Source organism: Drosophila sulfurigaster, chromosome 3, assembly GCF_023558435.1.
Source record: "Drosophila sulfurigaster albostrigata strain 15112-1811.04 chromosome 3, ASM2355843v2, whole genome shotgun sequence".
Lineage (NCBI taxonomy): Eukaryota > Metazoa > Arthropoda > Insecta > Diptera > Drosophilidae > Drosophila > Drosophila sulfurigaster.
Window position 1 is genome coordinate 12,767,987 of NC_084883.1, and position 27,232 is coordinate 12,795,218.

Consider the following 27,232-nt stretch of genomic DNA (forward strand, 5'->3'; position numbering starts at 1 on the left):
ACACATTATTCATATGCCTGACATCGAGCGTTTCCTCACAAAAACAATAATAATACAAATAAAATAGCACACATATTCAAATGATTTAACCGATTCGATTACATATTATACAAGTGGTGTCTAATTGTGGAGGCCGATCGATAGTCAGCCATTAAATGGCAGTGTTGTTCTGCACCACACACTGGGGCGTTGTACAACACGCGCACTCAGAGAAAATTTTGGAAGAGAAGAAGCAAGTTGTTATTCGATTCGTCTATTTAAAACAAATAGAAAGTGCAAAATTAAGTGGAATATCGAGCGCGGAGCGTGTAAAATGCATTTGTATGAATTGAAGCGGTAAAAGAATGTTAAATACAAGGACGAAGTGGATCTATCACGCACATACACGCAAATTTTTTCGGTCATCCATTCGTCGTTCGTTTGCTCACAAACTGACGTCAACGTTGGCGTCGCTGCCGTCGTCGACGTCGTCATCATACGCCTTGCCCTCAATGAGAGCGAAGAGCATAACAGTGTCTACCAGTTTGGCAGCGTATCGCGCATAAAAGAGAGAGAAACAACGGCGAGCGCAACAACAACACGAAGGCAAAAGAAAAATGTTTTCATTTATTACTTACTGCCAGGCCATCGCGGAAAAGTGGAAAATTGCAAAAACCGCAACTGCCACGCCAATAATTGTGCACTAATTAGTCGAAAATTGACGCGATCCAAGCGAAAAGTGCGTTTCTGTGTCAACAGTGGCCCCAAATCGCAACAGCTGATGCTGCATCAGTTAGTAAAAAAATCATTGCCACTGTGCTGCCCCTCTGCTCTGCCGCTGCTGCTGCGACAAATGCTACTGCATTGCACTGTGCTATTCTCTGCCCGCTGCTCTGCCTCTGATATTCTGTTGTGCCAAGCACAGCTCGACGGCAAACAGTAAAAAGCAAAGCAAGCAACCCCCCGTTGCCGCCCACTGTAAAGTTCGCCCAGCGAATGATTCACAATTTTTCATTAGCTAGTTTTTTTTTCTTCTGCTCTCCTCTTTCTGTGTTTTGCATTACTATTCTTCTTCTTTCTTCACCATCTTGTTGTTGCGCGAATTGTTAGCAAAAATGCGTGCGCGCAATTAATTTTGCAAAAAAAAAAAATAATACATCATAAATATTGATGGCAAGTGCATGTGTGTGTGTACTAATTTATCGTTGTGTTTGTGTGTGTGATTTTAGGCTGTTTTACGGCTGAAGTGAAAATTCCAAGCCAGAGCGAGAGTGCAAGAGAGCAAACAAGAGAGTGCGAAAGAAAGAGAGAGAGGCCTCACAAAAAATAAAAACCATAATAAGGAAAGTGTGGAAAATACGACAAGAAAATAAAAAAGAAAAGAAGAAACACCGCCTGGCCAGTGAAGAAAGAAAAGTGAACTGCAAGTGACGCGGAGACTGGGCGTCGGACAGCCAGTGACATCCGTCATTTGTTGCTGCCGTCGCCGTCGCCGTCACCGCTGTTGCAGCAACAGCAATTTCATCGAAAGAATTTTGTTGGAAACAACTCTCCCGTCTCCAGGTTTTAGTGCAGCGTCATCATCATCGTCATCTGCAACATGGATGCCGAAACACAGGAAATACGACAGGTAAATTACTATATGTATTTTTAGCCATTACATGTGTTGTTACTCCCCCTTTGCCCCTCTCTTTGCCCACCCACTGTCCAGGCAAAAGCAAAGCAAACCAATTCATCTCCCACATACATATGCATAAACACATATGGAGTGCCACTAATAAATATGTATTTGTGTGAGTTTGCACTTGTCTTTGTATTTGTGCTCGCAAACTAAATACTGCGTTCATTAAAATTCCTGCACTGACTGCGACGTCGACGTCGTTGGCGACGTCAAAGTTTACTCCCCAAGAACTCTTCGTCTGCGACGCCGGCGTCGCTTAAACGCCTTTGCAATGCGCTCATCAAACGCTGCTTGCTTCGCAGTCGCTGCCGTAGGCCATAAGCGTAACGGCAAAAGCAAACGCGAGCGCTGACGTCGCCGTTGCCGTTGTCGTCGCTTCAGCCACCTACTCTCTTTGCCAAAATGGTGCGCTGAGGTAACCACACGCCTCTCCCACCTTGCTCACCGGCCACTTGGCACTTGAGCGTTTTTAATATGCGACCGACACCTACTTAGCGTTTGACTGGTTTTAAAGCCAATGCAATAACAACTATAGACAGACAAACAGCAATGCCAAACAATACGCAGAGCAATCAATTCAGTGTGGCCAGCTGCTCAACAAAATTGCCTATGTTCAATCAACTTTGAAAACTCCATTCATAAAATTGTAAATTGTTTCCAGACTGAGTGAGAATCCAAGTTGCCACTTAGCTTAATGTTATTTGCTCATTCTATTGTTGCATGATCTAATCGGTATATGAAATACACACAGACATCTGCTATGTAAATATATCCAATTGTATATACTTGATTACATATACATATATACAGTCACACACGCATGCGAAACTTGACAAAAGAGAGACAAAAATGTGACTGATTAACTGACTGTTAAGACTGTTTGACAGTTTGGCAACCTTCAGGGCGCCCAACCAACATCAAACATGAATTCTTGGGCCCAAAACTAGGCTAGGTGTGTGTGTGTGTGTGCTTGCGTGCTGCGTGCGTGCTGTGGCGGATAATGTGGCCGCCCCTCTAAATCCAAAATTTCTACCAACTCCCTAGAAAGTTAACTTAAAAAAACGCCTCTATCGACTATTTCTCTATTCGCTGTGTTGCTTTGTTGTTGATTCAGCTAAGCTCTTTAAGCAATTAGCGCATTATGGCCTTTTAAAAACTAGAAAAAAAAAGGAAACAAAAAAAAGATATAATTGAAAACCATTCAAAATTTTAAGCGCACGCTCGACAGCTTTAAGCATTCGCCGACAACTGCTGTTGCTGCTGCTGCTGCGCTCTTTGCTCTCTCCACTCTCCATTCTCTAAATGAGAGCTCTCTAAAGCATAAGCAGCTCCCAAGCAAAAACAAAAACACATTCGAGTGTTAATTGTCATAGGCAAGAAAAAGAGTTTTTGTGGGTTCCTTTTGCATTTATATTTAGCCTATCGTCACAATTCTCGCGTTCTCGTTCTCGCTCCCTCTGATACTGTGAGACGAGCGCCAACAAGAGAGATAACGATACCAAAAATCATAAATGCCGCCAAGCCGCAATTTGTATTGTGAGCATTCACACACAAACACACATGCACTGGCAAACATGTGTGTACTTAAAAATACTTGCACATGTAGTGAATGAAACATGTATGAGTGTGTGTTTGCATGAGCTTATTAATATGCATGCTGGATCAGAAGACAGATCTAAACTATGCCATCCATGTGGGCGTCGAAAACCAAAACCAAATGCGATTTATTGTTTTTCTTGCTCATGTGCTCGCTCATTCATGCCCCGAAATGTGTTTACATTTTGAAATTTGAGTTTTAATGGCGTATTTATGTATTAAGCGATTATGTATACGAAAACAAATGGATAGAAAATCGACAACAAAATGCAGTTCGATGTTGTTTTATTGTTTTCGTTGTTGTTGTTGTTGTTGTTGTTGGGAAAGCATGAGAAGACAAACTGGTTGCGCAGGAAGTATGTCCACCTGTCCGATAGTTAGCTTGTTGGCCAATTCGCATAGTTCGACGGTCTACGACCTACGCCAACATATTTGACACTCGTTGTTAACCTGTTGCTCGACAAAAAAGGAAAAAAAAACAACTAAAAACACAAAACGCCACTCGATTTCATGGCTTACAAAGTTGACTGCAAGTACTCAGTAACAATTGAGTTGGCATTTAAATTGTACACTTCATTCGTAATTTGCAAATATTACGATCTCTAACTAGTTTGTTATAAGAGAATTTCATTAACAAATTATTCGTATTCACTTTTATTTAATGTGCTTTATTTTCTCTCATAATGGATACATAATTAATGTAAATACTGAGCTTAGTAATTGTGGTTTTTTAATTGAAAAATTTACAGATCTTTGTTTTTGTTGTTGAATGAGTTTATTCATTATTTACACCATTATAATTAGGAAGGAAAAAATGCGTAATTTCATATTAACAAACAATTGAAGTCCAAAAAATACTTAAATTTAGTATGTGCAACTATCTTATGTGTACTCTTATTATCTTTTCGGTTTTATTTAGTTAAGATTATGCACGCTTTTCGTTGTCTAATTCTCATTTGTCGACTCGTTATCTAGCTGCACTCTCTTCTATGCTGTTATTTATAGCCTTTGGTCAAATTTAAAGTTGATGAACGCACAGATTCTTCACACATAATCCCCAGTTATTTACAGACCAGACCTGTTTGTAAATATTCGAAAATTGAAATCCCTCAGCTTATCAGGCACATTCCATTCCCAACAAAAAAACCAAAAACGAAAGTATCGACACCTTGCGAACGATAAGAGTAGTTGAATCATGGTTATGGGCATTTTATCTGGAGAGTGTTTCTATACCTAATCGATAGGCTTCCCTAGTTGCCATGCATTTGGGAAATTTAATAAGGCGGGCATTTCTTACGGGCTAATTCTTAGAAAATTATTAGAGATGATGGCCAGCCGGCGAAGACTGTGTCGAATTGATGAGTGTGAAGTGCAGTTGCAAATGGAAATTGCTTTTGCTGACGATGCAAAAGGCGGCCACTTGAGAATTTTCATTGCTTCTTCTTTTTTTTTTATAAATCAAAAGAACACTATATTCTCTGGCCATGGGTCTGAGTTTGGGGTCTGGGTCTGGAGACTTGTGATTCCCGCTTCTTCATGCTGAGTGACCAGCGACCATCAGCGAGAGCTGAACACAGACACAATGAAGCAACGGCGCACGCCAAGCCAAAACACAAAACACAATACACACACACACACATACATGAGCAAAGCAAAAGCACAGCGAGTTTATCGAACTCATATTGAAGATTGAACGCATGGCTTCACACAGATGCAGCGACTGCGGCAACGGCCAACAGACAAAACAGATACAAACACACTGGCACAGATACAAATACAGATACAGATACACATACACAGTCGAAGAAGGCACAGATACATTTGCAGAGTCTAAACTGAAGAGTGCGCTACTTAATTGCTTCAATATTAAAATGCAAACTTCAATTCACTGAAAGGTTTTTTCGTTGCTCCGTTGTAAGACACAAAATGTATCTATTAAATTCATTAACCTTTTCTTTTGGCCGGAAATCGAGCATTCAGAAATGTTGTAACGAATTGCAGTCGATTTTGACTAAAAGCGGAGTTTTTAATCCACAAAATAATCATATACATTTAACTCTAAAATAAATGTTGTCTGATTCAGGTTGTACGCTTTACATATTTATTTAATGATACACCAGCTGAGTCATTATTCGTCTGTCTGCAAATTAGTCTTACAGTTTTGAATCTCAGGTGAAGGAAACATGACACAGGAGCTTTATTTTATTATCATTATAATATCAATATTGTGCTTCAAGCCATGAGAAATGATGAACATGTGTGACATTGTTATAAAGTAGATTTCTTTGGAATAAATATATAATGATATTTATTTATTAAAAATCAAGTCTGACAGTATTCAAAACAAGATTTAGCTGTATGTAAAGATTGAGGTGTTGAATGTTAAACATTAAATATTTGCCAAGGGTTTTAAAACCCTCAAAATTATATATAATAACTATAAAATGAGCTTTTCGATGCATCGATCATAAAATACTTATGGGTAATAGATTAATTAACAAACAAAATCAATATCTTTGCAGGCTCGTCAACGTGCTTCCGTCAAATGGCTGCTGTCGAAGGCGTTCAACAATCGCGTACCCGACAACCTGAAGGAGCCGTTCTATCGCGATCACGAGAACCAGGAACGCCTCAAGCCGCAGATCGTTGTTGAGCTGGGCAATGCGACGCTCTACTGTCAGACGTTGTCCAATCTCTACTCTGATCCCAACTACCAAAGCTTAAATCACTGGTCAATCTTACAGACGCTAGCGCGCAAGGGAGTCGCTGTGGTCGAGTCCTCGGACATGCCCATTACCGAAACGGTATTAATTCAAACGAATCCGTTGCGAATTGTAAGGGCACTTTAAATCGATGCATTAATTACTTGATAACTAATTCGAATATGTTCTTCAACTTGCAGAATGCACACATGTCTGTGATAGAATCGCTGATGATTCTGTATGCAAAGGAAATATCGTCGGGAGACCGCGTCACATCGGCCCTGCGAAGGTGAGTAAATGACTTCTTCATTATTTTTGTTTACTTTGCTAACACTTGACAACATTTACAGAATATCTGGCAGCAGTTATCAGGCGCCTGCTGGCCAAACTTACGAGCAAGCATTGCTTGCTTGGATATCGCATGCGTGCGCTGCGCTAAAGAAGCGCATCGTCAAGGAGCTGGAGTCAAGTGTGCCGGATGAAATCGTAAGACAATCACCACTTTATTAAGAGCCAAATGTAAAGTGTGCTTTTGCTTTTGTAGGGCACACGTCTGCAAACGCCGGATATACCGCCAGTGCGTGATTTTCAGGATCTGTGCGATGGCATTTGCCTGGCGCTGCTCATTTCCTACTATTGCCCCAAGGTGGTGCCGTGGACGAGTGTGCGCATCAACTATCTGCCCGCGGTGGAGGACTCCATACACAATATACTGCTCGTGAGCAGTTTTTCACAAAAGCATTTGCCATACGGCGTCTTCCACATGACGCCCGAGGACATCACCTACATGCGGGGGTGAGTCAATGAATATCATTCAGTAATTTATTGAAATTAATTCTGTATTCATTTCTTAGCTCGATGAAACTGAATCTGGTCTTGCTGCTGACGGATTTGTTCAATCTGTTCGAAATACACCCGGCCAAATGTGTTTGCTACCCTGGCATGGATGGACAGGGTAAGTGTCAGCGCTCTTTCGTCATTCTCCATTCAACAATTGCACCGCATCGCATTCCAAAACCAAAACCAAACCTAAAACCAAAACCAAACCAGCAGACCTACCAAAGTACCTATATATATTCCAATCAACCAACCCAAAGGGCATGTCTTGCGTTGTCGTCTTCGTCGTTGTCCTGTGGAGTTCGTTTCGTTTTTGCTTTGCCTATATATTTTATGTTCACTTTCCGTTTCTGTTTGCTGCACTATTTTCCTTTGGCTCTCGTCTCTCGTTAACGTTAAAAAGCAAAGCAGTTTATTCGCTTGTTGATTAGTCAACAGAAAGCTGAGGGCAAATAGGCGAACAGTTTAGTTACACTTAGTTAATCACACACACATCCACACTCAATTGTGCAATCAAAATTGTGCCGCAGCAGCAGCAACAACCACAAAATCGGTATCACTTATTACACCTGCAGTTCCTCACACCCAGATTAACACTTCAAGTGCAATGTGATTCTGCGGTTGCCCACCCAACTCAACAAAATCTCAATCTCAAAATTGGCGCCCCTCTCCAAACTCATCTCGGTCCCAAGCCTCAGCCTCAGCCTCATTCATTCAATTTGATTCATTTAACCAACCGGTCGCCGTCATCCAGTGACTACAAATTACTCGTAGCATAACCTAATGATAAATTTCAATGCAATTTTATAGTACTTGATTCTGATTCTTTCTGATTTCTTTGTTTATGTGCAAATCGCTTCTGCAAAACCACAAAATATACAACAAAAAAATGAAAATCACCAACCAAATGGGTGTTAACACTATGCTCTCTCTCTTTATCTATATATATATTCTCTCGCTCTACACATTAATGCAACCAATATATAACGACAACCAACCGACAACAATTCACAATAATTCTATGCAAAACAAACTTGTGATCGATTCACGTATGTAGATGTCATCGCCAAGCGCACCATGGGCGCCAATGAGCACGGAATCTGCCATCGACGGGGCCTCACAATGCAACCCGTAACGCCCATACCCGATTTACGCAGCGATCTTGACCAGCCGCCAGTTGGCTCGCCATCGAATCGGCCACCGTTTCAAGGTTTACTTCTTTCACTTCTTTCTATAACAAAAAAAAAAAACAAAACAAAACCACCAATTTCTTTGACCAACAAACCAGAGATATTATATCTGTGTGCTTATTGTTTGTTTTATTGAATTCTGTGTGTGCCCGATCGCCCGCCACCACGTTTCCCCTTTAATCAACAATCAATTCTCCCCCATCCCCACTCAATTTGCATTTGTTGAATGTTTTGCATTGTTTCTATTTCATTGTTGTTTGTTTATCAATTCGTTTGTACGTTTGTTTGTTCGACTGTTCGTTTCGTTGTTGTTCACTCCACTTTGTTCATGCCCATCAATATCAATAGTTGTAGCCATAAGTAAACTAACAATAAACAAATTCATGTGTTCGCCCCCATCACTTTGCTGCTTCAAACCCATCTCCATTTCTCTCTGTCATTGTTTACGTTAAGATTAAGACAACTCCTACCTGTGCCTGAGCCCCAAATCTGTTGCACTCGAGAATGTTGCACACTTGTCCATGATATTTGACACTTGCTGAGCTTGGCGCACACTTCTTGCACCACTTTCCACATCCAACTAACAAAACTATACACCAGCTGTTCTATAATATCATTTTTGATAAGGGGTTTTATTAAAACTTGCCAAATTTTGAATTTTTAAAGCGCGTAATTTCAAAAAAAGCATAAAGTGAACTATTAGACAAGAATCTATTAGTTTAATATAAAGTGAAACAATAAATCCCTTTTTCTCATTTTCAAAAACTTTCCAAAGAATTTCTGAAGGTTTGTTTCCAGAAATAAAGAATTTGTAGGATTTTAGAATAGAACTCCTAAGGAAGACGACACTGCGAGTTATAGAACTCGTTGTAATATTCTTTTATTTTAAAAGAATTAAACTTTCCATGAATGTGTCCCCCAAAAACTTTAAGAACAGCTTGAGCTCCTTTTCAATTCCAAATAAATTCCAAGCCTTGCCCTTTCTGTGTATGCTATAAACGGTTGCTTTATTTTGCTTTATTTTTATTCTGAATGTTTCTTATTTTATTTGTTATTTTTTATTTGGACTGAACGCTTATTGTAATTGATTTGATTTCTTTTATCGGTTTTTTTAGTTCCGAACACAAATTCATTTAGCGGCGGCTTAAATCGCAGATCAACTCCGCCCACCGAATATCAAACGATGCAATCAAATCACTTTGATGGCAATCAAGCTGAAGGTAATTATCGTCAGACAATTGATTACTTGTTGTATTTGATTTTGATTTACAAATTAATTTATGTTTTGCAAGCCTTTGGCGCCCACTCACCAAAAAAGAAAAATATATATTTGCAATTTATTTATTTATAATTATGTGTTTTTTGTTTTATCTTTTCTCTGAACCCAACAATAAAAAACCAACCAACACACTCAACTGCTTTAACACATGCCAATGCCAACAACACCAACTGCGCCTTTCCGCTTAACTGATTCCGTCTCCGACTCCGACTCCCCAACAACATTCACCATGCCACGCCCATCTCAACGCCTTTCGATTCGCATGTGGGCAGCGTTCGTCGTGCACAAGTCGCGTGGCATTACCACACTCTCATCCATGCACTCGCAACATCAGCAACAGCAGCAGCAGCAACATCATCATCAGCAGCAGCAACAGCAACAACACTTTCAGCACCAGCAACAGCATCAACAACTGCAGCAGCAACAGTTGCAGTCGCAGCAGGAGCCCTTGGTTCCAGCTCGGTTGCGTCAGGCTAAAGAAAAGAACAATGTCGAGTCGAAGGCAGACGAGAGAGGTTTGGCCGTCTATTAATTCATAACTCATATACTCTCTACTCTTTTCACTTCACTTCGCCCTCCGCCTTCACTCCATCTCTTGTCCCATCAATTGCACTTGAAGTTCTTTTGTGTTCGTTTCTTTGTATCGTATCGAAAGAGAGAACTCCGCTCATTAGCAACAAGTTTACACAGTAGCATATAACACTAACTAGGCTCTTCAAACTCACTCGTGTTGCGGCAATTTAAAGCAACTTAGATAGATGCACATAAATACAGTTGAGTAATCTCGACCACGAGATACTCTAACACAAGTTTGCACGCACAATCACCAAGCAAACTCTTTGACTTATAGCATTAGTTTTGTATTGAATGGAAGTAATATTTATTAAGATAGATAAAAAAAAAGAATTATAATTTGAGTGTGTAAGTTGAGTTTAATATCTAACAGATTGGATCATTATGAGTGTTTGGTTTTTAATTAAACTCAACATATGTTTAATCTGATGCTATCAATTTAATTGAGAACGTGTTTTATCAGTCACATAGTGACTTTACCACTTTTTGTCTCGTTTTCGAGTGAATAGTAATCTCTTTTCTCTCTGACTCTTCTGACTTTGCTAGTTAATCAACTGCTGTTACAGTCTGTGAGTTTTCCGCTAGTTTAATTATGCAATTTGCGCCAACTGAGCTGCCTATATTATAATTGATTATAACCAGCAAGTTTATCGAAAAATGCAATGCTATCTGTTCCGTCTGTTTGATCCCTCGTAAAGCATATTTTTCTTTCGCGCATGCACAAAAGTTGCATTATTATTTTAAGCTTCATATGATTTATCATTTTACAAATTCATCACCGTTTTATTTTCTGCAATTAATTATGATTTAATTTTGTTATTATTAATTTTGTTCTCGTATCACAAAACAATCGAAACAGGCGATTTTGTCGCTGCTGGTCGACCAAGTAACTGGGAACAGAGCCGACGTCCGAGCTTTGCAGGTATGCCAAAACAAGAATCTTCTCCTTCAGTCGCTGTGTTTTCAATTTCCCCCATGTGCGAGTGTGTGTGTGTTTTGAATGCGCTTAAGATGTTCCTTTTATTGTTTCCTACAAACTTTTATCTCCCCTTTTCGTAGCGCAAAGCGTTATTGGAATGTGATGTATTAATTCTGTTTGATGATGTTACAGGTCGCCGTTCACGAAGGAATTCCTCCAGCGAAGATTCGCAGCTGACGATTGAGAATTTTGGAGGCTCGCAGGATCAAATCAATACGCTGGGCAGATATGAACGTGAACGGGACAGGGAAAGGGAACGTAAGCTGTCTAACACAAGTGTGGGTATGTAGAGATTGGTTTCATTATTATTTATTTGGAAATTTATTCTAATTGAATTTCCTTTCAGAACCTGCTGTGGCAGTGCGTTCTTCGATTGCCGATGCGCGTGGCACACTGCAGCTGGGCTACGACACGGATTCAGGATCGGAGAAGCAGGATCGTGAAACGGAAAAGTATTCAATGCGTCGACAAGCAAGGTGCGAATAAGTGCATAATATAGTTAAAATGGTGTAGTTACATTGTGTGGGAAATATAGTATATACGACACTTACAAGTTAGAACTCTACTAGTCAGCAGATGATAAATTACATACTAGAATACTGTTTAGCTTTAGCGTTTTCTATAGTTATAAATAGCAAATGAAAGATGTGGAAGTTATTTTAAGTATGTTCTATATTGTTTGGTGTATAATATTGCAGCTAGTGGATATTTAATGAATGAATTACAATAGGCGAGTGAGCAAAATTACAATATTGAATCTGCAGTCGTCAACGAAAGCAGCATAAGAATGCCAAACGACAAATTGAGAGCGCATTATGCTATACAATCTCTTTACATTTACGTTGTCGCATAGTTAGTTAAATACGAAAAGTAAATCATTATGTAAAATACATTACCATTATTATATACAAGAGTCTTGACTATAGAGAGCTGTTTGTCAGTCATTAAAGTTAAATTTCTTAAGAGTCGTATAGTTTGTGCTTTTAAATATTTAATTCTTACATTAATTATATTTTATAATAAACAAATATTTCTCTTGCTGTAGTGTCGACAATGTGCCCACGGTCTCGAGCCACAATCTGTCGAATTTATCAAATGCGGGTAGTCCGTTGCCCATGGCGCGTAATAAACAACATTCCAACGAAAGGGATTATGCGAATGCCGAGCACTACAACGATGCCAGATCAACGAGTGGCTACGATCCGGAGAGCACACCTGTACGCAAGTCCTCGACGAGCAGCATGCCCGCCAGTCCGGCTGCGTGGCAATTGGAGATTTGCGATGACGATATGCGTTCGCTGGAGCATGTCAACAAGCTGTCGTCGATGCGCATGAAACTTGAAGAGAAACGGCGACGTATCGAGCAGGATAAGCGTAAAATCGAAATGGCCGTGATGAGGCACCAAGAAAAGGTATGAATTTATTTATAACAAAAAGTAGAATCAATTGCTAATAGTTTCCACATTTTAGGAGGATTTGGAATCGTGTCCGGATGTCTTGAAGTGGGAGACCATGAGCAATGAGTCGAAGCGCACGCCGGACATTGATCCCGCTGACATGGACAAGTACCAGGTGAGCGATTACTTCACGCATCTCTCAGTGCAAACTCACCCACTGCTTGTTCTAACCCCCGGATGTAAATGTTAATTCGCTTGTGTCTTCTTTTTATACTCCCGTTCCCTTCAAACTGTCCCCGCCATGTCTGTGGTTTGTGTCCACATAAAAAATAACATCTCTACACTACACACAACACTTGCAACACAAACACACATTAAAACGCAACACATTAACATAAAACACTCACGAACTTAACACCCCGGTCCATTGGATGTATCGTCGCGATAAATACAGCAAAGCATCGCCATTATGAACATGAATCTGCAGGATATCCAACAGGATATCCATCGGCTGGCCACGCAGCAGAGCCAAATGCAGGCGCAGCATCTGCAAGCGCAGCAGCTGATGCAGGCACAGCAAATAGCCAACATGCTGAATCAGGTAAGCAGAGGAACTAAACCAGGACGCGCTCCATGCACCTCGCAAAACTCACTCCACTCGAAATTGTCAACAGCAAAAAAATGAAATTAACTCAATAATTGCTTAATTGGTTCTCGTTTTTTGTTTCTGTTTCCTTGTTATCCTTTATTGTACTTGTTATGTCTTTGTTTTGTTTTGATTGTTTGTGCATTCAACTAACTCGTATTTGTATTGGCTTCCACCGCCCCCGCAAATCTCTAACCGCATCCGCAGCAACAAACCTATGGCTCGCAACAACACTTGGCTGATCATCATTACCAGCAACGTCCCATGCAGCAAAGCTTTGGCTCATCACCGCATCTTCCGCAGGCCTTCAATGCGCCCGTCAGCGCCTACAGTTCCCGTCCGCCCAGTCGCGATCCCTACCAGCAACAGCAGCAGCAGCTCCACCATCCACACCAGCAGCAGCCCATGCAAATGCCCCCGATGCAGTACGTCAACGAGCACGGCCAATACATGTCGCCACCTGCTCACTACATGCAACCCCAGAGCATCTACAGCGACAATGGTGCACCCTACAACAACCATTCGCCGTACGGAGCTCCACCGCCGCAGCCACAGTATCAGCAGCGGAACAGCGTCTACGATGACTACGGCCAGCCGGCGAATCACTTTTACCTGCACGAGTCTCCGCCCCAGCCACATCCTCAGCGACGTACTTGGGCGCACTCGGCGGCAGCAGCTGCCTATGAGCAGCAGCAGCAGCAACAACAACAGCACCAGCATCAACAGCCCTTGGTGGATGTGAATGCCTGGCAAAGCCAGAAGAAGTTGCAACAGCAGCAGCAACAACTGCAGCAGCAGCAGCAGCTTCAACAAAACTGGCCAAATCGACCGCCCTCCAGCGCTGGCGCATCTCAGGGCTTTGTGCTGCATCAGAATGGTGGCAGCGGTGCTGGAGGCGGCGGTGGCGGTGAGTTGCAGCATCTGTTTCAGATGCAATCATCGCCACAGCATGGCCAGCGTTTGCATGGTGGCGCCAATGGCGTGCAACGCCAACAATCGTTGACCAATCTTCGCGACAATCGCTCGCCCAAGGGCAACATGATGCAACCGCAGCCCATGACGTTGGGTCAGCATGAGGATATGATGGCGCCGCAGAGCATTTGCTTTATTGGCGACGAGGAGGATGTGGATGAGCTGGAGCGCAACATTATCGAGTCAATGCAGTCAACACGCATCTCTGATTTTGTGGTGCAGCAACAGCAGCGGCTGCATCAGCAGCAGCAACAACAGCAGCAGCAACAGTTGCCGGCGACGCACAGCGGACGCGGCAGCAGCTCAGAGGATTACGATAGCGGCGAGCTGATTTCCAATAAGCTAAACATCACCAGCGGCAATCTGACCTATCGCATACCCTCGCCTTCGCGACCCTCCATACAGGCCAACAGCTTTCAGGATCCACGCGGCAGTGTCGGCGGTGGCAGCGGCAGCGGTGGCAGTGGCGAGGAGCAGCGACCCGAGAAGGGCTTCTACATATCGTTCGACAACGATCAGCCGAAACGACCAAAGCCGCCGTTGCGCACCAAGCGCTCTCCCAAAAAGGAACCGGGTCGGGATAGTGTGGACAACCAAGTTGTCCTTAAACGTGAATCGCTAAGTCAACTGCACAACATCAACAACTCGGTGGGCGGTGGTGATGAGATCAAGAACGCTTCCCTTGCCCGTCACAGCATCCATGGAATTGCCGCTGGCTTGCCATCGAATGCCAACAGTGCTGGCAACGCCACCTACAACAAGTACACGGATGAGCCGCCCATTCAACTGCGCCAGATGGCTGCAGCGACGGCCGAACCCTTGGGTCTGGAGCGTCGGCATCTTGAGGACCTCACCAATCAGCCGCAGCAACAACCTCTGTCGCCCACTCGTCTGAGGGCCGAGCAAAATGCCGAGGCAGCCAAGAACAAGGCGATCGTCATTGGTGCGGATTCGACTAATCTGGATCCGGTAAGAGAATAGTAGAAAATAAAAGATTAGTTCTTTAAATTCAATAAGATGTATATTGTGAAAAGTATTAGCTCTTAATTTAGTATATTATTTTATTGAATAGATTTTAGGAAATTGCTTAATATGAATTTTATATCAATATCGATTTTAACTTGTTAAATTTCCTTTTAGGAATCTGTTGATGAAATGGAGCGTCGCAAGGAAAAGATTATGCTGCTCTCGCTGCAGCGTCGCCAGCAGCAAGAGGAGGCGAAGGCGCGCAAGGAGATTGAGGCATCACAGAAGCGTGAAAAGGAACGGGAAAAGGAGGAGGAACGTGCGCGCAAAAAGGAGGAGCAAGTGGCGCGACGAGCGGCCATATTGGAACAACATAGACTAAAGAAAGCCATCGAAGAGGCCGAGCGAGAAGTAAGTATTTCTCCCTCATATAAATATAAGGATTGCTTACATTATATCTTTTATTTTTAGGGTAAAACCCTGGATCGGCCCGATCTACATGTTAAACTACAGCCGCAGAGTTCGAGTGCGTCCACGCCACGTCTTAGACAGCAGCGTGTCACACGACCACGGCCCAAAACCATCCACGTCGATGATGCTAGCGTGGACATTAGTGAGGCTTCAAGCCTATCCAGTCGGGGAAAGAAAGGCTCCAGTTCTAATCTAACTGGTAAGCGATTCGCTAGATTGTCCCTCTGCGCTCAACACACAATATTATCAAGAGTGCTGCCAAAGAAAAATATTGTCTGTGCTAAATCAAGACGCGGCAGCAAGAAAAATCTCCCGAAACTGTTGTCTATAATATTTGTGTGTGTGTTAATTTCGGAATTTCGAAATTGCAAAACTTTGTTCTGTTTAATTTCGTTTAATTTGTGCGTCTTAATTTAGTTGCTGTATTTAATTTGTTAATATTATGTTTTTTGTTTTAAAACCCGATTACCCCTAATTGGACAGGCTACGGTCAGCTAAGCTCAAATTCAATGAAAAGAGATTATTACCGGGGATCTCAAGACTCCCTAACTGTTAAAGGTAATTTCCAGTTTTGTTATTTTTTCGTTTCATTTGCATTGTTAATACTCATTTACTAAGTTAATTTTAAGCATGCTCTATTTAATGATTTGTTTATGTATAATTATAATTTATTTTTTGTAGTATTTTATTGATATCATTTTGGCAAAAGGGTATCCTTAGAATTATTTTGTTTTTTAATTTTTTATGTATATTATAGTTTGAAGCACTTACAATTTAGTTTTTGATCTAATGGTAGCATAAGTGATGTTATATCTTAAGTCATAACCACTAATCTTGTTCAACAGAGTCCCCCGACGATTATCCCAGCACAAGTTCAACTCCGATTGGACGACGGGGATCATACAAAACTTCCAGAGGTTGGTGCTGGGTAACAAGTACTAAGTTTTTCTCTTGTTTTTCCATTATGTTTCTACTCTTGCTTTTATTGTTTGGTCTGTTTTGTGTTAATAGCAGCGAACGAATTAAAATAATTCTGCTAGAATTAACACAAAGCTTATTTTATTTTTTGGTTCAATTCAAATTGAAGCGTTCTTCGCGCTACAAAAGTCACGCTAAATCACCCAAACTACTAAATAAAACTGTAGCAAAACAACCGCATACTAAACATACTTAAGGAAATCTAATAACAATACTAACTGCCAACGCACCTCCTTAAAGAGATTATGCACCTGGGGACAGGACCAGGAATTTGGAATCGGCTGTGGGAGAATTATTACGATAAGATTACGATTTTATAATTACAGTATTTTTTTTTTTAATTGTTCCTAACATCTATTGTGGTTTGGGTCGATGATAAAAAAGAATCTTCGTTTAAGTTTAGCTTTAGTTTAGTTCTCATATTTTGTGTTGTTGTCCTTTTTGATATTTGAAACTTGAAGAGATTTATACGTATTCCGTACGCCGTGGCGCCAATTTTTACAGAGCCAGCCGTCGAAAGGGGCCGCACCCTGTCGCGTATATCAGTTGCTAAGGGGAGCACACTTAATTTCCGTGGCCGAAAGTCCAATTCACTAATGAATTTGTGCGGTAAGAAGAGTTTCACAGCTACAAAAAATACAAAAAAAAATACAGCTGCTTGCCTTTTACTTTTACTCAATCTATCTTAAACTTATTCTACTGCTACCTCATCTTTGGTTTTGTGTAATAGATGACTTTTTCTCTGGTTTTGGCTTCAGTTCATTTATCTTTCACTTAGCCCACATTGGTGGCAGTTATTTTACTATTATTCTATTATATTTTGAGCTCATTTGGTGATTGTTTTATATTTGTCTTCATTATATGTTCTACATCTTAAAGTTAAAGGTCAGAGTAATGCAAAGAGGTGCTAACGTTGGATGGTGTATTTGAAACCATCAAATATTTATCTAGTCAACATTGAATAAAATTACTCTGAAAATTTAATAATAGAAATAAGTAACCAGTACTTTTGCTGCATTAATATATCATTTATGGCTCCATATGCATTACTCTTGATTGAAGTAAACAATTCTCGTAATTCTAGTTTCAACATTAAAATATGTAAAGTTCCCATATTGTAATTGGGTTTATCATTAAAATATTTGAACTACTTGCATATAACGTTGATAAAATTCTCTTTATTTTCTTTCGTAAATATATATATTTTCATATTCGTTGTGTATTAGTTAAGAATAATCATTTCGCTATTGATTTTTCTATTTTGTGTATTATTCAATTCTCTGTTAACTCTTATCTGTTCTTTCTCGAAAACTTGATCGACAAATTTGTTGAATTTCTTTTCTTTTGCTGAACGATTCGGTTATACTTTGACAATGTAAGCGGTGGCGGTGTTTCTAGCATTATATTTATGGATCTGTCAGTTGTTCACTGTCAATATAATTCGCAAGCGGTTCTGGTTTGATTTCGTCCACTCTTTGTATATATTGTCCGCTTTTTGGGGTATGGGGAATGTCCTCTTTTTGACTACGCACACAAATATGCCTGTACACCAATCACAATCACACACTCAAAACACCCACAAACACACACACCCATGCACACTCAAGCACATTTTCAGGCTGATCATACATAGATATTAAGTACATATTAAGGATCTTCGAAATTGCTTAACTAAATTCAATGCACACATTCTCTTCTTTTATTTCTCGTTTCTTTCAATTCAAAACTCGTTTACAAAACTCTTGAAATTAACAACCGAAATGTGAAAATGTATTAACAAAATGCCCTATATAACAAAAAAAACATTCATCGCTCGATCGATCCCATCGACATCATCCTGTGGCGACTAACACAAAAAAAATCTGTATAAAAACGAAAAAATATAAACGCATCAATCGAATGAAATTACTCTGCATGGATGGCAACCCTGACACTGTTTGTCACTGCTCTCTCGCCCTCGCTCTTGCGCCCTCTCTTGCTCTCTGTCCACTATCTCTCACCCACGCTCTCGCTCTGTCACCCTGGCTGCGGTTTGATTGGTTGGTTGATGGTTAACTTTGTGCCCAATATGCATGCTGTGACTGATGTTAATGATGATGATGATCATGATGATTGATGATTGATGATGAACTCGCCTCTCGCTTAATGGTTAGACACAGATTCGGGATTGGGACGGGCAACTCCGCCGCGCCGCGCACCGTCACCAGGAATGGCGGCATCAGGTAGGCATATGCCATCTCCCTCTGGACCAGGCTCTTTGCCGCCAGGTTTGATATCGAAGCGTCGCGGATTTGATGATGGATCAAGTGATACCATGGAATACTCGGGTTTGTACCTAGTCTCAAACAATCCTCAGTTTTATTCACATCCACCACAATATCAGCATTATCGTACATACACCATATATATACTCGTACATACATATTGGTTCTTCATACATCATTTGTACATCTCTCCACCAATCTATATACGATTATTTTGTATTTTTATTTCGTTTTTTTACTTCAATTTATTTTGTTATTATTTTTTGTTTTCGAGTTTTACTCATTGTTAAGTTGAGTGTTCAGTTTTAATTGGCATTATCAACATCATGACATAGCTATGATTTAAATCTTACATATTCATACATACAATATGATGTACATAATATGTATGCATATCAAATATATACAACTACTTCCTCCCTATGTACGTGAAGGGGCTGCGACAGTTTGTGTGTGCTCAATCGCGCATTCCGAGAGTTTCATATGTATATCGAACTCTTGGAATCTTATCCTATAGAGACATTCGTTCGTTTCTTCCGTTGCGTCGTCAAATCCACGACTTCGATAGTCAAACCGAGATGCGTCTTATTTTCTAGTTTAATACAATTAATTAAGTCTAATTAAACCATAACGATTAGCCCAATTTAACCGCTTCACAACCGACAAACAAACACAAAATTCTAAAAAGTTAATGCAAAATTGCAAGCAATAATACGTTTATATTTCGTTGAAATGATTTTTTTTGTACTTTTGTTTCTTTTTATTTTAATTGTTGTTTTGGAATGATTCACTTAAGTAACAAATTAGTTATTAGCTAGATGAAAATGTAAGTATTCAAACAAATCGAGGGTTCTTTCAAAGAGTAAAATAAAAAAGGTTGACAATAAACTGTCACAAAACTTAAATTGGAATTGATGTAATGTACTTTCGATTAGACAATTAATGTTGATAACTTTATAATAAAATTACTTTTCTAAAGGACCCTCGCATGTAACAGGTTCTTAATTATAAGCGCAGCATTCGACAAGTTTGCAACATTTAGTTTTATTTAGTTTTTCAGTTTTGTTTGCTCACTTTGCACGTAGAAAGAGCAAAGCAGAGAATGTTAATTAATTAATTGATTAATATATATTTTATTAGGAAGCTTGCCATTAACACTGAGTAGAAATCCACGATAAATCAACAAGATATCACACAGACACCTAAGCAAAGATTGTGCTAAACATATTTGTTTGTTAATCGACAGGTCCAAAACTGTATAAACAACCAGCGGCCAAATCGAATCGCGGCATTATACTGAATGCCGTTGAATACTGCGTTTTTCCGGGCGCCGTGAATCGCGAGGCGAAGCAGAAAGTGCTCGAGAAGATCGCACGCTCCGAGGCGAAACACTTCCTTGTACTCTTCCGTGATGCCGGCTGCCAATTCCGTGCCCTCTACAGCTATGTGCCCGAAACGGACCAAGTGACAAAGCTGTACGGCACGGGACCTAGTCAAGTCGACGAAGTCATGTTCGATAAGTTCTTCAAGTGAGTGTTGAAATTGCATCTTGATTAGCACATCCGATTAATTCATTTCACTTATTCCCATTTCAGATACAACTCAGGTGGCAAATGCTTCTCCCAGGTGCACACAAAGCATCTGACAGTCACGATAGACGCCTTCACAATACACAACTCGCTGTGGCAGGGCAAGCGGGTGCAGTTGCCCAGCAAGAAGGACATGGCACTTGTAATCTAAAATCCGGATCGGATTGCAAACCCAAATTGCAACAAATTAATTGCAACAATAGTGAACTGCGAAAGCAAAGAAAATTAAACGTTTTAATCACACACCGAGTCATTGGGCAGTGCGCTTGGGTTTTGGGCTGGGGCTCTGGGGACAGGGTCCGGCATAATATGGCTTAATAACTAATTGCACACGTTTGCGCAGCAGCAGCAGCAACAAATTGGAATTTACATAAAATATTGTATTCAATTGAAAAAGAAAAGAAAAACAAAACAACAAAAAACTATGCGATAAAATATTTATTTTGAATATTAAGCATAAAAAGAACAAAAAACCACAAGAAAAACGAAACTATAATTCTATAGAATGAAAACTCCCCCCACACAAAGCCAAAATAATATCCAATGGATAACTAAATAACTTTGTCAAAACACCCACAAACAAACACACACACAAACCCACACAAACAACAGAGAGAAATTGTAGAAAATCTATCTTATTAATTTGTTTTAAATTGTTATGAAGTTTTTTTATGCGGAATCTGGTTGCCCTTCCCCAAATTATTTTGTATCAGGCATCGGGCGGAGAGAGGGCAACAATTTCGCCAGTCGACACTAATTTTAATGCCACTAGCTATTTATTTTAACACTAATTAATAGTTACTTTTTACGCAAGTTTAAAAAGGAATAATACAACTAATATTTAAATGATACAAAACACGAAACACACATATACCTATGCAACAAAATGAAAAAAAGACTTAACTGGCTGAAATTGAGAGCGTGGGCTTTTGTCTTTGTTTTGTACAAATTCTGTGGGAGACGCGATTCGTATTTAACATAAATAAACACAAACAAAATGAATACACACGTATTTGTTAACAAAGTCAGATGCTACAATCGTGACGCAGTCGGACTCTAAAATTCGTAACATATATCTAATAACTATTTTGAAAACTTCTCTCTTAAGTCATTTTTGCGAAATGTATTTTAAATATTATTTAATCTTCTTCGGGTTTGGGTTGGGCTCCTGGATAATAGATACTACTTGAAAACCTGTACGCGCGCGTCTTAACTGCCATCGAGTAAATATAGAAATTATGAATTGCCTCTGTTTTCCGTTTACAAAATCTATTTACACCCCCCGCTCAACCGTGCACGAAATCTTGTTTTTCTGCTATTTAATATGAATAAACATAATTCTCTTAATTTTTAACTCATTTCCGTATTGCGTTAAATTAATTTACTGGCTGTTTTTTTCGAGATAATGATATTAATTTTGGAAATGCCTTTTTAACATCATATGTTTTATATGTATCTATACATTATTGTAATACGTATTGTGAAAGAAAGAGCTAATTAACATTGTAAGTGACGAAACTAATAAGGCAGCAGAGCTAAGTGCGGCCATTCTTAAAAGGCATTAGCGAAAGAGTGGAGAAAGTACTAGGGAAAGTTGATTAACAAGTTTATATATGTATGTACCATATACTATATAAATATATATATATCTACAAGTATATGTGTGTCGGCCCAACTGCGCCCTTGGCGCGATAGGCTCCAGCATAAATGAATAATATTAATGCGATCTAAACATTATTATATGAAATGTAATAAAGTTATTAAAATTTAACAAAATGCAAATTAATTGGTTTTTCTACAATGCAAGATCAGTCGAAACGATTTAAGTGGAAGTTCCCATCTTTAGAAAAACAACTGTTATTATGTACATAAACATTTATATTATTGTACTAAAATAAGTGGTAGTTGTATTAAAGTCTATTACATTTGGAAATCATCACGCAGATCATTGTATTGCTGCACATGCTGCTTAATCTTGGAACCATCGACCCATGTGACAAAATCTTCCAAGTTGCGGGAGACAAGAAAGGCGGGATCCTTAACCACCTCAGGTCCAACGCGAACATGACCCTGCTCAATGAGGCCTGTGGCATGCTTAAGACCCTCCGACATTCTTACTAAAATGTAAATAAATAAACGTTAGTATATGCATTGATTAAATTGAACACAATTACTCACGTTTAACCATCACCACCGGCAATCGTCGCCTACAAAAGTGACTCGCAGATGTTTTGCTGGCGCTCTCCAAGGTGAGATTGTCGTTGGCAACACCCATTGCATGCAGTTTGTGCATCAGCATATCGGTGGCCTCTGATTTGAAGGGATCTGTTGCATCTAGTCTGGCTATTTTCTCAGTAAGTTCTCGAATTTCACGCGACAATTTATTGTATCTAGCAGAAAAGGAAACAATTAAACAATTTGTATATTGTATAAAATTGAGATGACGCTGTCCATACTTTGTGTAGTCCTCACGCTTTTGTATATGATAGCGTCGCAGGATTTTATTCTCCCTGCTGCTGTTGTCGACTTTCCAGGTAATAAAATCAACCTTTTTAAGCAACTTTTGCTCGTGAAATTTTAGTTTGCGCACCATTTTTGTGTTTGTTTATTTCTTCTAATGCCGTTCTGGTTGCACGTGTGGTTCGATCAGTGTAACCGTCGTCGGCTTTTTAAATATACCGTCTCATTTCGACAAATATACCAAAAAAATTATATAAAAACGCGCAATATTTGAAAAGCTGTGTCTTTTCGTATTATTCTGACAGCCTTACTATCTACGAAACATTTATTTTTTATGAAACTCCTTTAACCGATTCGATCTATGAAATAACAATGGTAAAATTTAAAATAACGGGCAAAAGGTAATGAACAGAAATTCTGTCACCGATGAGGAGCGGAGTGTTGGTAAATGAACAATCAGCTGTTTGACCATTGCATAGTGCTGAAAAGGAAAACGAAACGAACTAGTTTTTGGAACGTCGTTCAAATGAATAAATTTGTCTTTGTTTACGTTTACTAAGTGCATTGATTCGATGCAATGGCGTCTACTCTGGACGAGGAGTCTGCAACCAAGCCCGTTTTAGTAAATGAAGAGGACCCACTTACCGAGGAGCGTCTTGGCTTGGTGCGCGAAGTGGGCGCTCAAGCCGTCTGGAGTCTCTCGTCATGCAAGCCAGGTAAAACTATTGGCCGCTTTGCAAATATGGTACACTGAAAACGATTTTTGTGCAGGATTTGGTGTGGAACGCTTGCGCGACAATATAATGGATACATACTGGCAATCTGATGGCCAGTTACCCCATTTGGTGAACATACAATTCCATAAGCGCACCAATATTAGTCAGATCTTTATCTACACTGACTATAAACTTGACGAGAGTTATACACCATCGAGAATTTCCATACGCTCCGGGACCAACTTTAATGATCTTCAGGAGCTGCAGGTAATTGATCTGACGGAGCCAAATGGCTGGGTGCAGATACCCATTAAAGATGGCAACGTCAAATCGCTGCGCACTTTCATGCTGCAGATCGCAGTCATCTCGAATCATCAGAATGGACGTGATACTCACATGCGACAGATTCGTGTCCATGCTCCTTGTGGCGGCAAGGGCAAACATTATCCACTAGAACTGTTTGGCAAATTCGGCACAGTCGATTTCCAAAAGTTTTCAACCATACGTTAAGTGAACTATTTGTATTCTTTACCTTTTTGTGCTGTTCGGAAATAAAAACTATCACGCTGTAGTATTAAATCATCAACTGTAAAGTTTATATTCGTATATTTGGAATATCAATATGTATTATGCCAAATGAATGCATATAATTAGTAGATTATTATTATTATGCTTATGTCTTAAGTACAAATTAACAAATACGATTGCGATTGTGTTGTTAAAATTATTATCGTTATTGCGAAATGCAAAATGCATAAAATGTAAACATGGAAGTGTCAACAAAAGAAATGTCTACAAACTCGACCGATGTTTGTGCGAGGTTCGATACGGATTCAGTATAGAAAAATGTCGTCTTAATAATACACAAAAATTATGTGTGTGTCTTCGTTTATTTAGCCGCCTTCAATGTCTTGTAATGCTCCTTCTCCTGAGTTCCATCAGGCTGCTCACATTCATACGAGGCTTTCATTAATTGATCAGCTGTAAACGCTTCTGCCTTTTGCAAATAGCCAACCACGTTGGATAGCTGCTCGTAAGGACAATCCAATCGCTGCCAATTGTAAAAGTTCCGCAGTTGAGCGCCAAACAGAGCGCACTTTTCAAAGTTATAGAAACCATTGACCAATCTGTAAGAAAAACCATAGTTAAGTGAATTTAATTATAATGCAAAACAACAATTATCTTACTTGGTTTCGTGTTGCTCGTGAATCTGGTTAAAATCCTTGAGAAACAGCGAAAAGTATGGTATAATGGCACGCTCAATTTTGTTGGCCTCTTCTCGTTCTGAACGCCAGACAGCCGCTTTCATCGTGGAACGATAATTCTGATAATTTCCGCTGGGATCCATTTGATGTTCCAAGCCCTCGAACTTTGTTCGCTGCACCTTTGCCCACTGTAAGGGAAGTTGATTTAGGACTTGAATGTATTACATCATTATTGGTTAAACTTACAGTTTTCTTTAGCCGCGTTATGGGAGTCGTATTGAGAGCAGTTAGAATGGCCATCAGGCTGTTGAAATTGCCCGTGTTAAAGCACTCCAAAGCTGTATCAATCCAAAACTCAATCATCTGTGCTCGCTGAGATTTTTTGCCAAGCTGTTGAAGAGAGTAAATAATTGAATCATTTATTTATTCATTGACGATGTCAGCAGCATACGCACCTTAACTATCTCCGTGGCTATTAAAGAGCACAGTTGGTTGAACCATTGCACATACGCGGCAATATTGACTTCGGGCTGCTTGGCTGAGCTACTGGAGCTGCAACCCAGAGTGCTGGCCTTCTTTTGTGACATGCAAGACTTAAACTCGCCCGCGCTGATCATTTCAACAAACTCCTCGAGTCGAATTTGTGAGAGATAGGCATATTCGATGGCATAAAGCTGATGTGCCAGCTCAAAGGCATTGCTGCACTTGTTCAGCACATTGTCTGTCTTGTAGACATTTGTGGCGAAACGTTTCAGTGACTTAATACTGCTTTGACGTCCCAGCGAGCTCGCTGACGATTGTTTGCTTAGCAAATATTGCAGTTGGCAGCGTCGACTTGTGTCCAGCTGGGCGAGTGTATCGGCAATGGTGTCGAGGAAAGCAGAAATCGCTTTGTTGTGGTTTTGTTTGCGCAGCTCTTGAAGTAATGTCTCATTGCGAAAGTCATGGGGACAGAGACGCGACCAATTACCAAGCAGTCGCAACAGCTGCTCCTCACGTCCCCGGTGCTCTTCAACAAGCCGTGCAAGCAAAACTTGCATTTGTATAAACAAACGCGCACAGAGTAGCAGGCTAAACTCGATGTCTTCGTTGCTTGGCTTGGCCAGCAGTTTGGCTAGCGTGTCCAGATTGCCAGTGGCGGGCAGATCTTTGGCATAAACTGGCAGAGATGTTTGGCAATCCTTGGCTGCATCGCATTGCTCAGAAATCTTCAAATGCGTGCTCTGCAAAAAAGGGAAGAACAACATGTAAAACCTTGATAAAAATTCAAAAGAATCAACTTACCAACACGGCGACTGAAACGACGTCAGCCTCATCCGCTGAGCTGGGAATGTCACAGTACATTGAATCTGTTTGCGGGTCACGAGCGTCGCATTGCGTGTAAGGAGCGCTCATTGAGACACTGTGGAAGAGGCCATCGTGACCCGAATCGCAGCTGCTCAGATTGGAGCTCTTGTCGCCCATAGTCGTTGTGGCAGTGGATATATTGGAAGCCGAATTAATGAGCTGATCCGAGCACGTGATGGCCGAGCTGGTGGACATAATGGAAGCATTGGAGAAGGTTTGATTTAACTGGCGACCCAATGGATCGCCAGGTCGATCCATTTCCGTCTCTGTCTCCGGATCGGTTGTTGTCGCCTGCGAAGTGCATGTTGAGTTCGAATTTGTTCGATATTTGAGTGCATTTTCCGGAGTGGCGCGAGCTAAAGCATTCTCCTGTTTGATTGGCTGCCAAATTTCCTTTTGATGTGACTGATGGTTGAAGTGCTCTTTGGTTTCCACAGTACGCTCATCCAGCACCTGTCCATTGCGAGAGACTAGCACCTCCTCAGTAGTCGTTAGCGATGACTTGACAGTCAGCGATGTTTCCACCTCGATGGGCTGTTGGGCGAGACCAGCGCGAAACAGCAGCTGATTCAGATGCTCCACAGCCGGCATCTGGCCATCGAGTAGAGCACTCTTAATAGCACTGGCATCATCCGCCGGCAGACCATCCAATTTAACCGGCACACCATTGATCAATAGCACCTCCTCCTGTTGCACCGTCGACGACGTTTGGCAGTCTACAACTTTAACATCTTTGCCAAAAAGAGATTCGACAGCGTTCATAATGTCTTCGTCCATTTTGATTGATCGAGTTAGTCAAGAGGGTTTTTATGACAATTAGATTGGTGTTGTTTTGGTAGTGGTGAACTTGACTTGGTATTGATAAAATGCATTTATGACCCACCAACGGATGGGGGGAGGATTGGTTTCTTTGGATTAATATCAATGCACAATGACTATCGAGTACATTTCTGTAAGAACACGAATTTGGAATTAGGCCGAGAATGCTTGTGTACATCGAAACAGCACTCAATACAAATGATCAACAATGGGTTTTGTTAGCAAATTAAATTTATCGAGCACAGGCCTTGTGACGACAAGGTGACAACGCCCACCACTCTCCACCACCCCCCAGAAAAGTGGGCTGGGCTGGCGTTGTCTGCTGTCTTATTAGAATATTTTGTAAGCGAACACACACACCTGCAAGAACAACATTTGGTATCAGCGTTCTATTTGACGCACAGCCGCCGTTCGTTATGGCATCCTCATTGTGGGTCACATTAATTGCTCGTTTCCGTTTTCAATAAACTGTTTTGTTGGCGATTCTTTATTTTTATTTATTTATTTATTGCCCACACACAGGCAGTGTTGGGTTGTTCACGAGGGACTGAGCCAGTGTGGCCGCGTTCAGGGCTGGAGAAACATT

General features: G+C 40.6%; 4 protein-coding genes across 54 annotated transcripts; 2 read left to right on the forward strand and 2 right to left on the reverse strand.

Moving 5' to 3' along the window:
* Positions 1-165: 165 nt before the first annotated feature.
* LOC133844752 (patronin) lies at positions 166-20,553 on the forward strand. Of its 50 annotated transcripts, none has more exons than XM_062278906.1 (25): positions 166-321; positions 1,209-1,609; positions 5,779-6,090; positions 6,159-6,247; positions 6,309-6,444; positions 6,503-6,753; positions 6,813-6,913; positions 7,853-8,005; positions 9,101-9,205; positions 9,537-9,779; positions 10,697-10,759; positions 10,949-11,098; positions 11,163-11,292; positions 11,862-12,228; positions 12,287-12,388; positions 12,668-12,814; positions 13,067-14,800; positions 14,972-15,208; positions 15,269-15,467; positions 15,752-15,826; positions 16,114-16,185; positions 16,751-16,855; positions 18,400-18,573; positions 19,757-20,039; positions 20,106-20,553. In XM_062278906.1, the coding sequence occupies exons 2-25, from the start codon at positions 1,580-1,582 to the stop codon at positions 20,248-20,250; spliced, it is 5,403 nt and encodes a 1,800-aa protein (XP_062134890.1). In that variant the 5' UTR covers positions 166-321; positions 1,209-1,579; the 3' UTR covers positions 20,251-20,553. The 50 variants fall into 50 exon arrangements, with proteins under 50 accessions (XP_062134890.1, XP_062134889.1, XP_062134898.1 ...); XM_062278905.1 differs by having other exon boundaries at positions 177-336; XM_062278914.1 differs by having other exon boundaries at positions 177-336; positions 18,400-18,468.
* A 642-nt stretch (positions 20,554-21,195) lies between these two features.
* LOC133844762 (U3 small nucleolar ribonucleoprotein protein IMP3) lies at positions 21,196-22,755 on the reverse strand. The gene is made up of 3 exons (XM_062278964.1): positions 22,556-22,755; positions 22,278-22,489; positions 21,196-22,216 (listed from the first exon to the last, which is right to left on the reverse strand). Exons 1-3 carry the CDS (start codon positions 22,690-22,692, stop codon positions 22,020-22,022), a joined length of 546 nt encoding a protein of 181 aa, XP_062134948.1. The 5' UTR covers positions 22,693-22,755; the 3' UTR covers positions 21,196-22,019.
* A 295-nt stretch (positions 22,756-23,050) lies between these two features.
* LOC133844760 (anaphase-promoting complex subunit 10) lies at positions 23,051-23,861 on the forward strand. The gene is made up of 2 exons (XM_062278963.1): positions 23,051-23,275; positions 23,331-23,861. The coding sequence occupies exons 1-2, from the start codon at positions 23,137-23,139 to the stop codon at positions 23,783-23,785; spliced, it is 594 nt and encodes a 197-aa protein (XP_062134947.1). The 5' UTR covers positions 23,051-23,136; the 3' UTR covers positions 23,786-23,861.
* Positions 23,862-23,864: 3 nt separating this feature from the next.
* LOC133844757 (ras-GEF domain-containing family member 1C) lies at positions 23,865-27,200 on the reverse strand. Of its 2 annotated transcripts, none has more exons than XM_062278959.1 (6): positions 27,007-27,200; positions 25,765-26,558; positions 24,936-25,703; positions 24,727-24,870; positions 24,463-24,668; positions 23,865-24,402 (listed from the first exon to the last, which is right to left on the reverse strand). In XM_062278959.1, the coding sequence occupies exons 2-6, from the start codon at positions 26,416-26,418 to the stop codon at positions 24,165-24,167; spliced, it is 2,010 nt and encodes a 669-aa protein (XP_062134943.1). In that variant the 5' UTR covers positions 26,419-26,558; positions 27,007-27,200; the 3' UTR covers positions 23,865-24,164. The 2 variants fall into 2 exon arrangements, with proteins under 2 accessions (XP_062134943.1, XP_062134942.1); XM_062278958.1 differs by having other exon boundaries at positions 25,765-26,777.
* Positions 27,201-27,232: the final 32 nt, after the last annotated feature.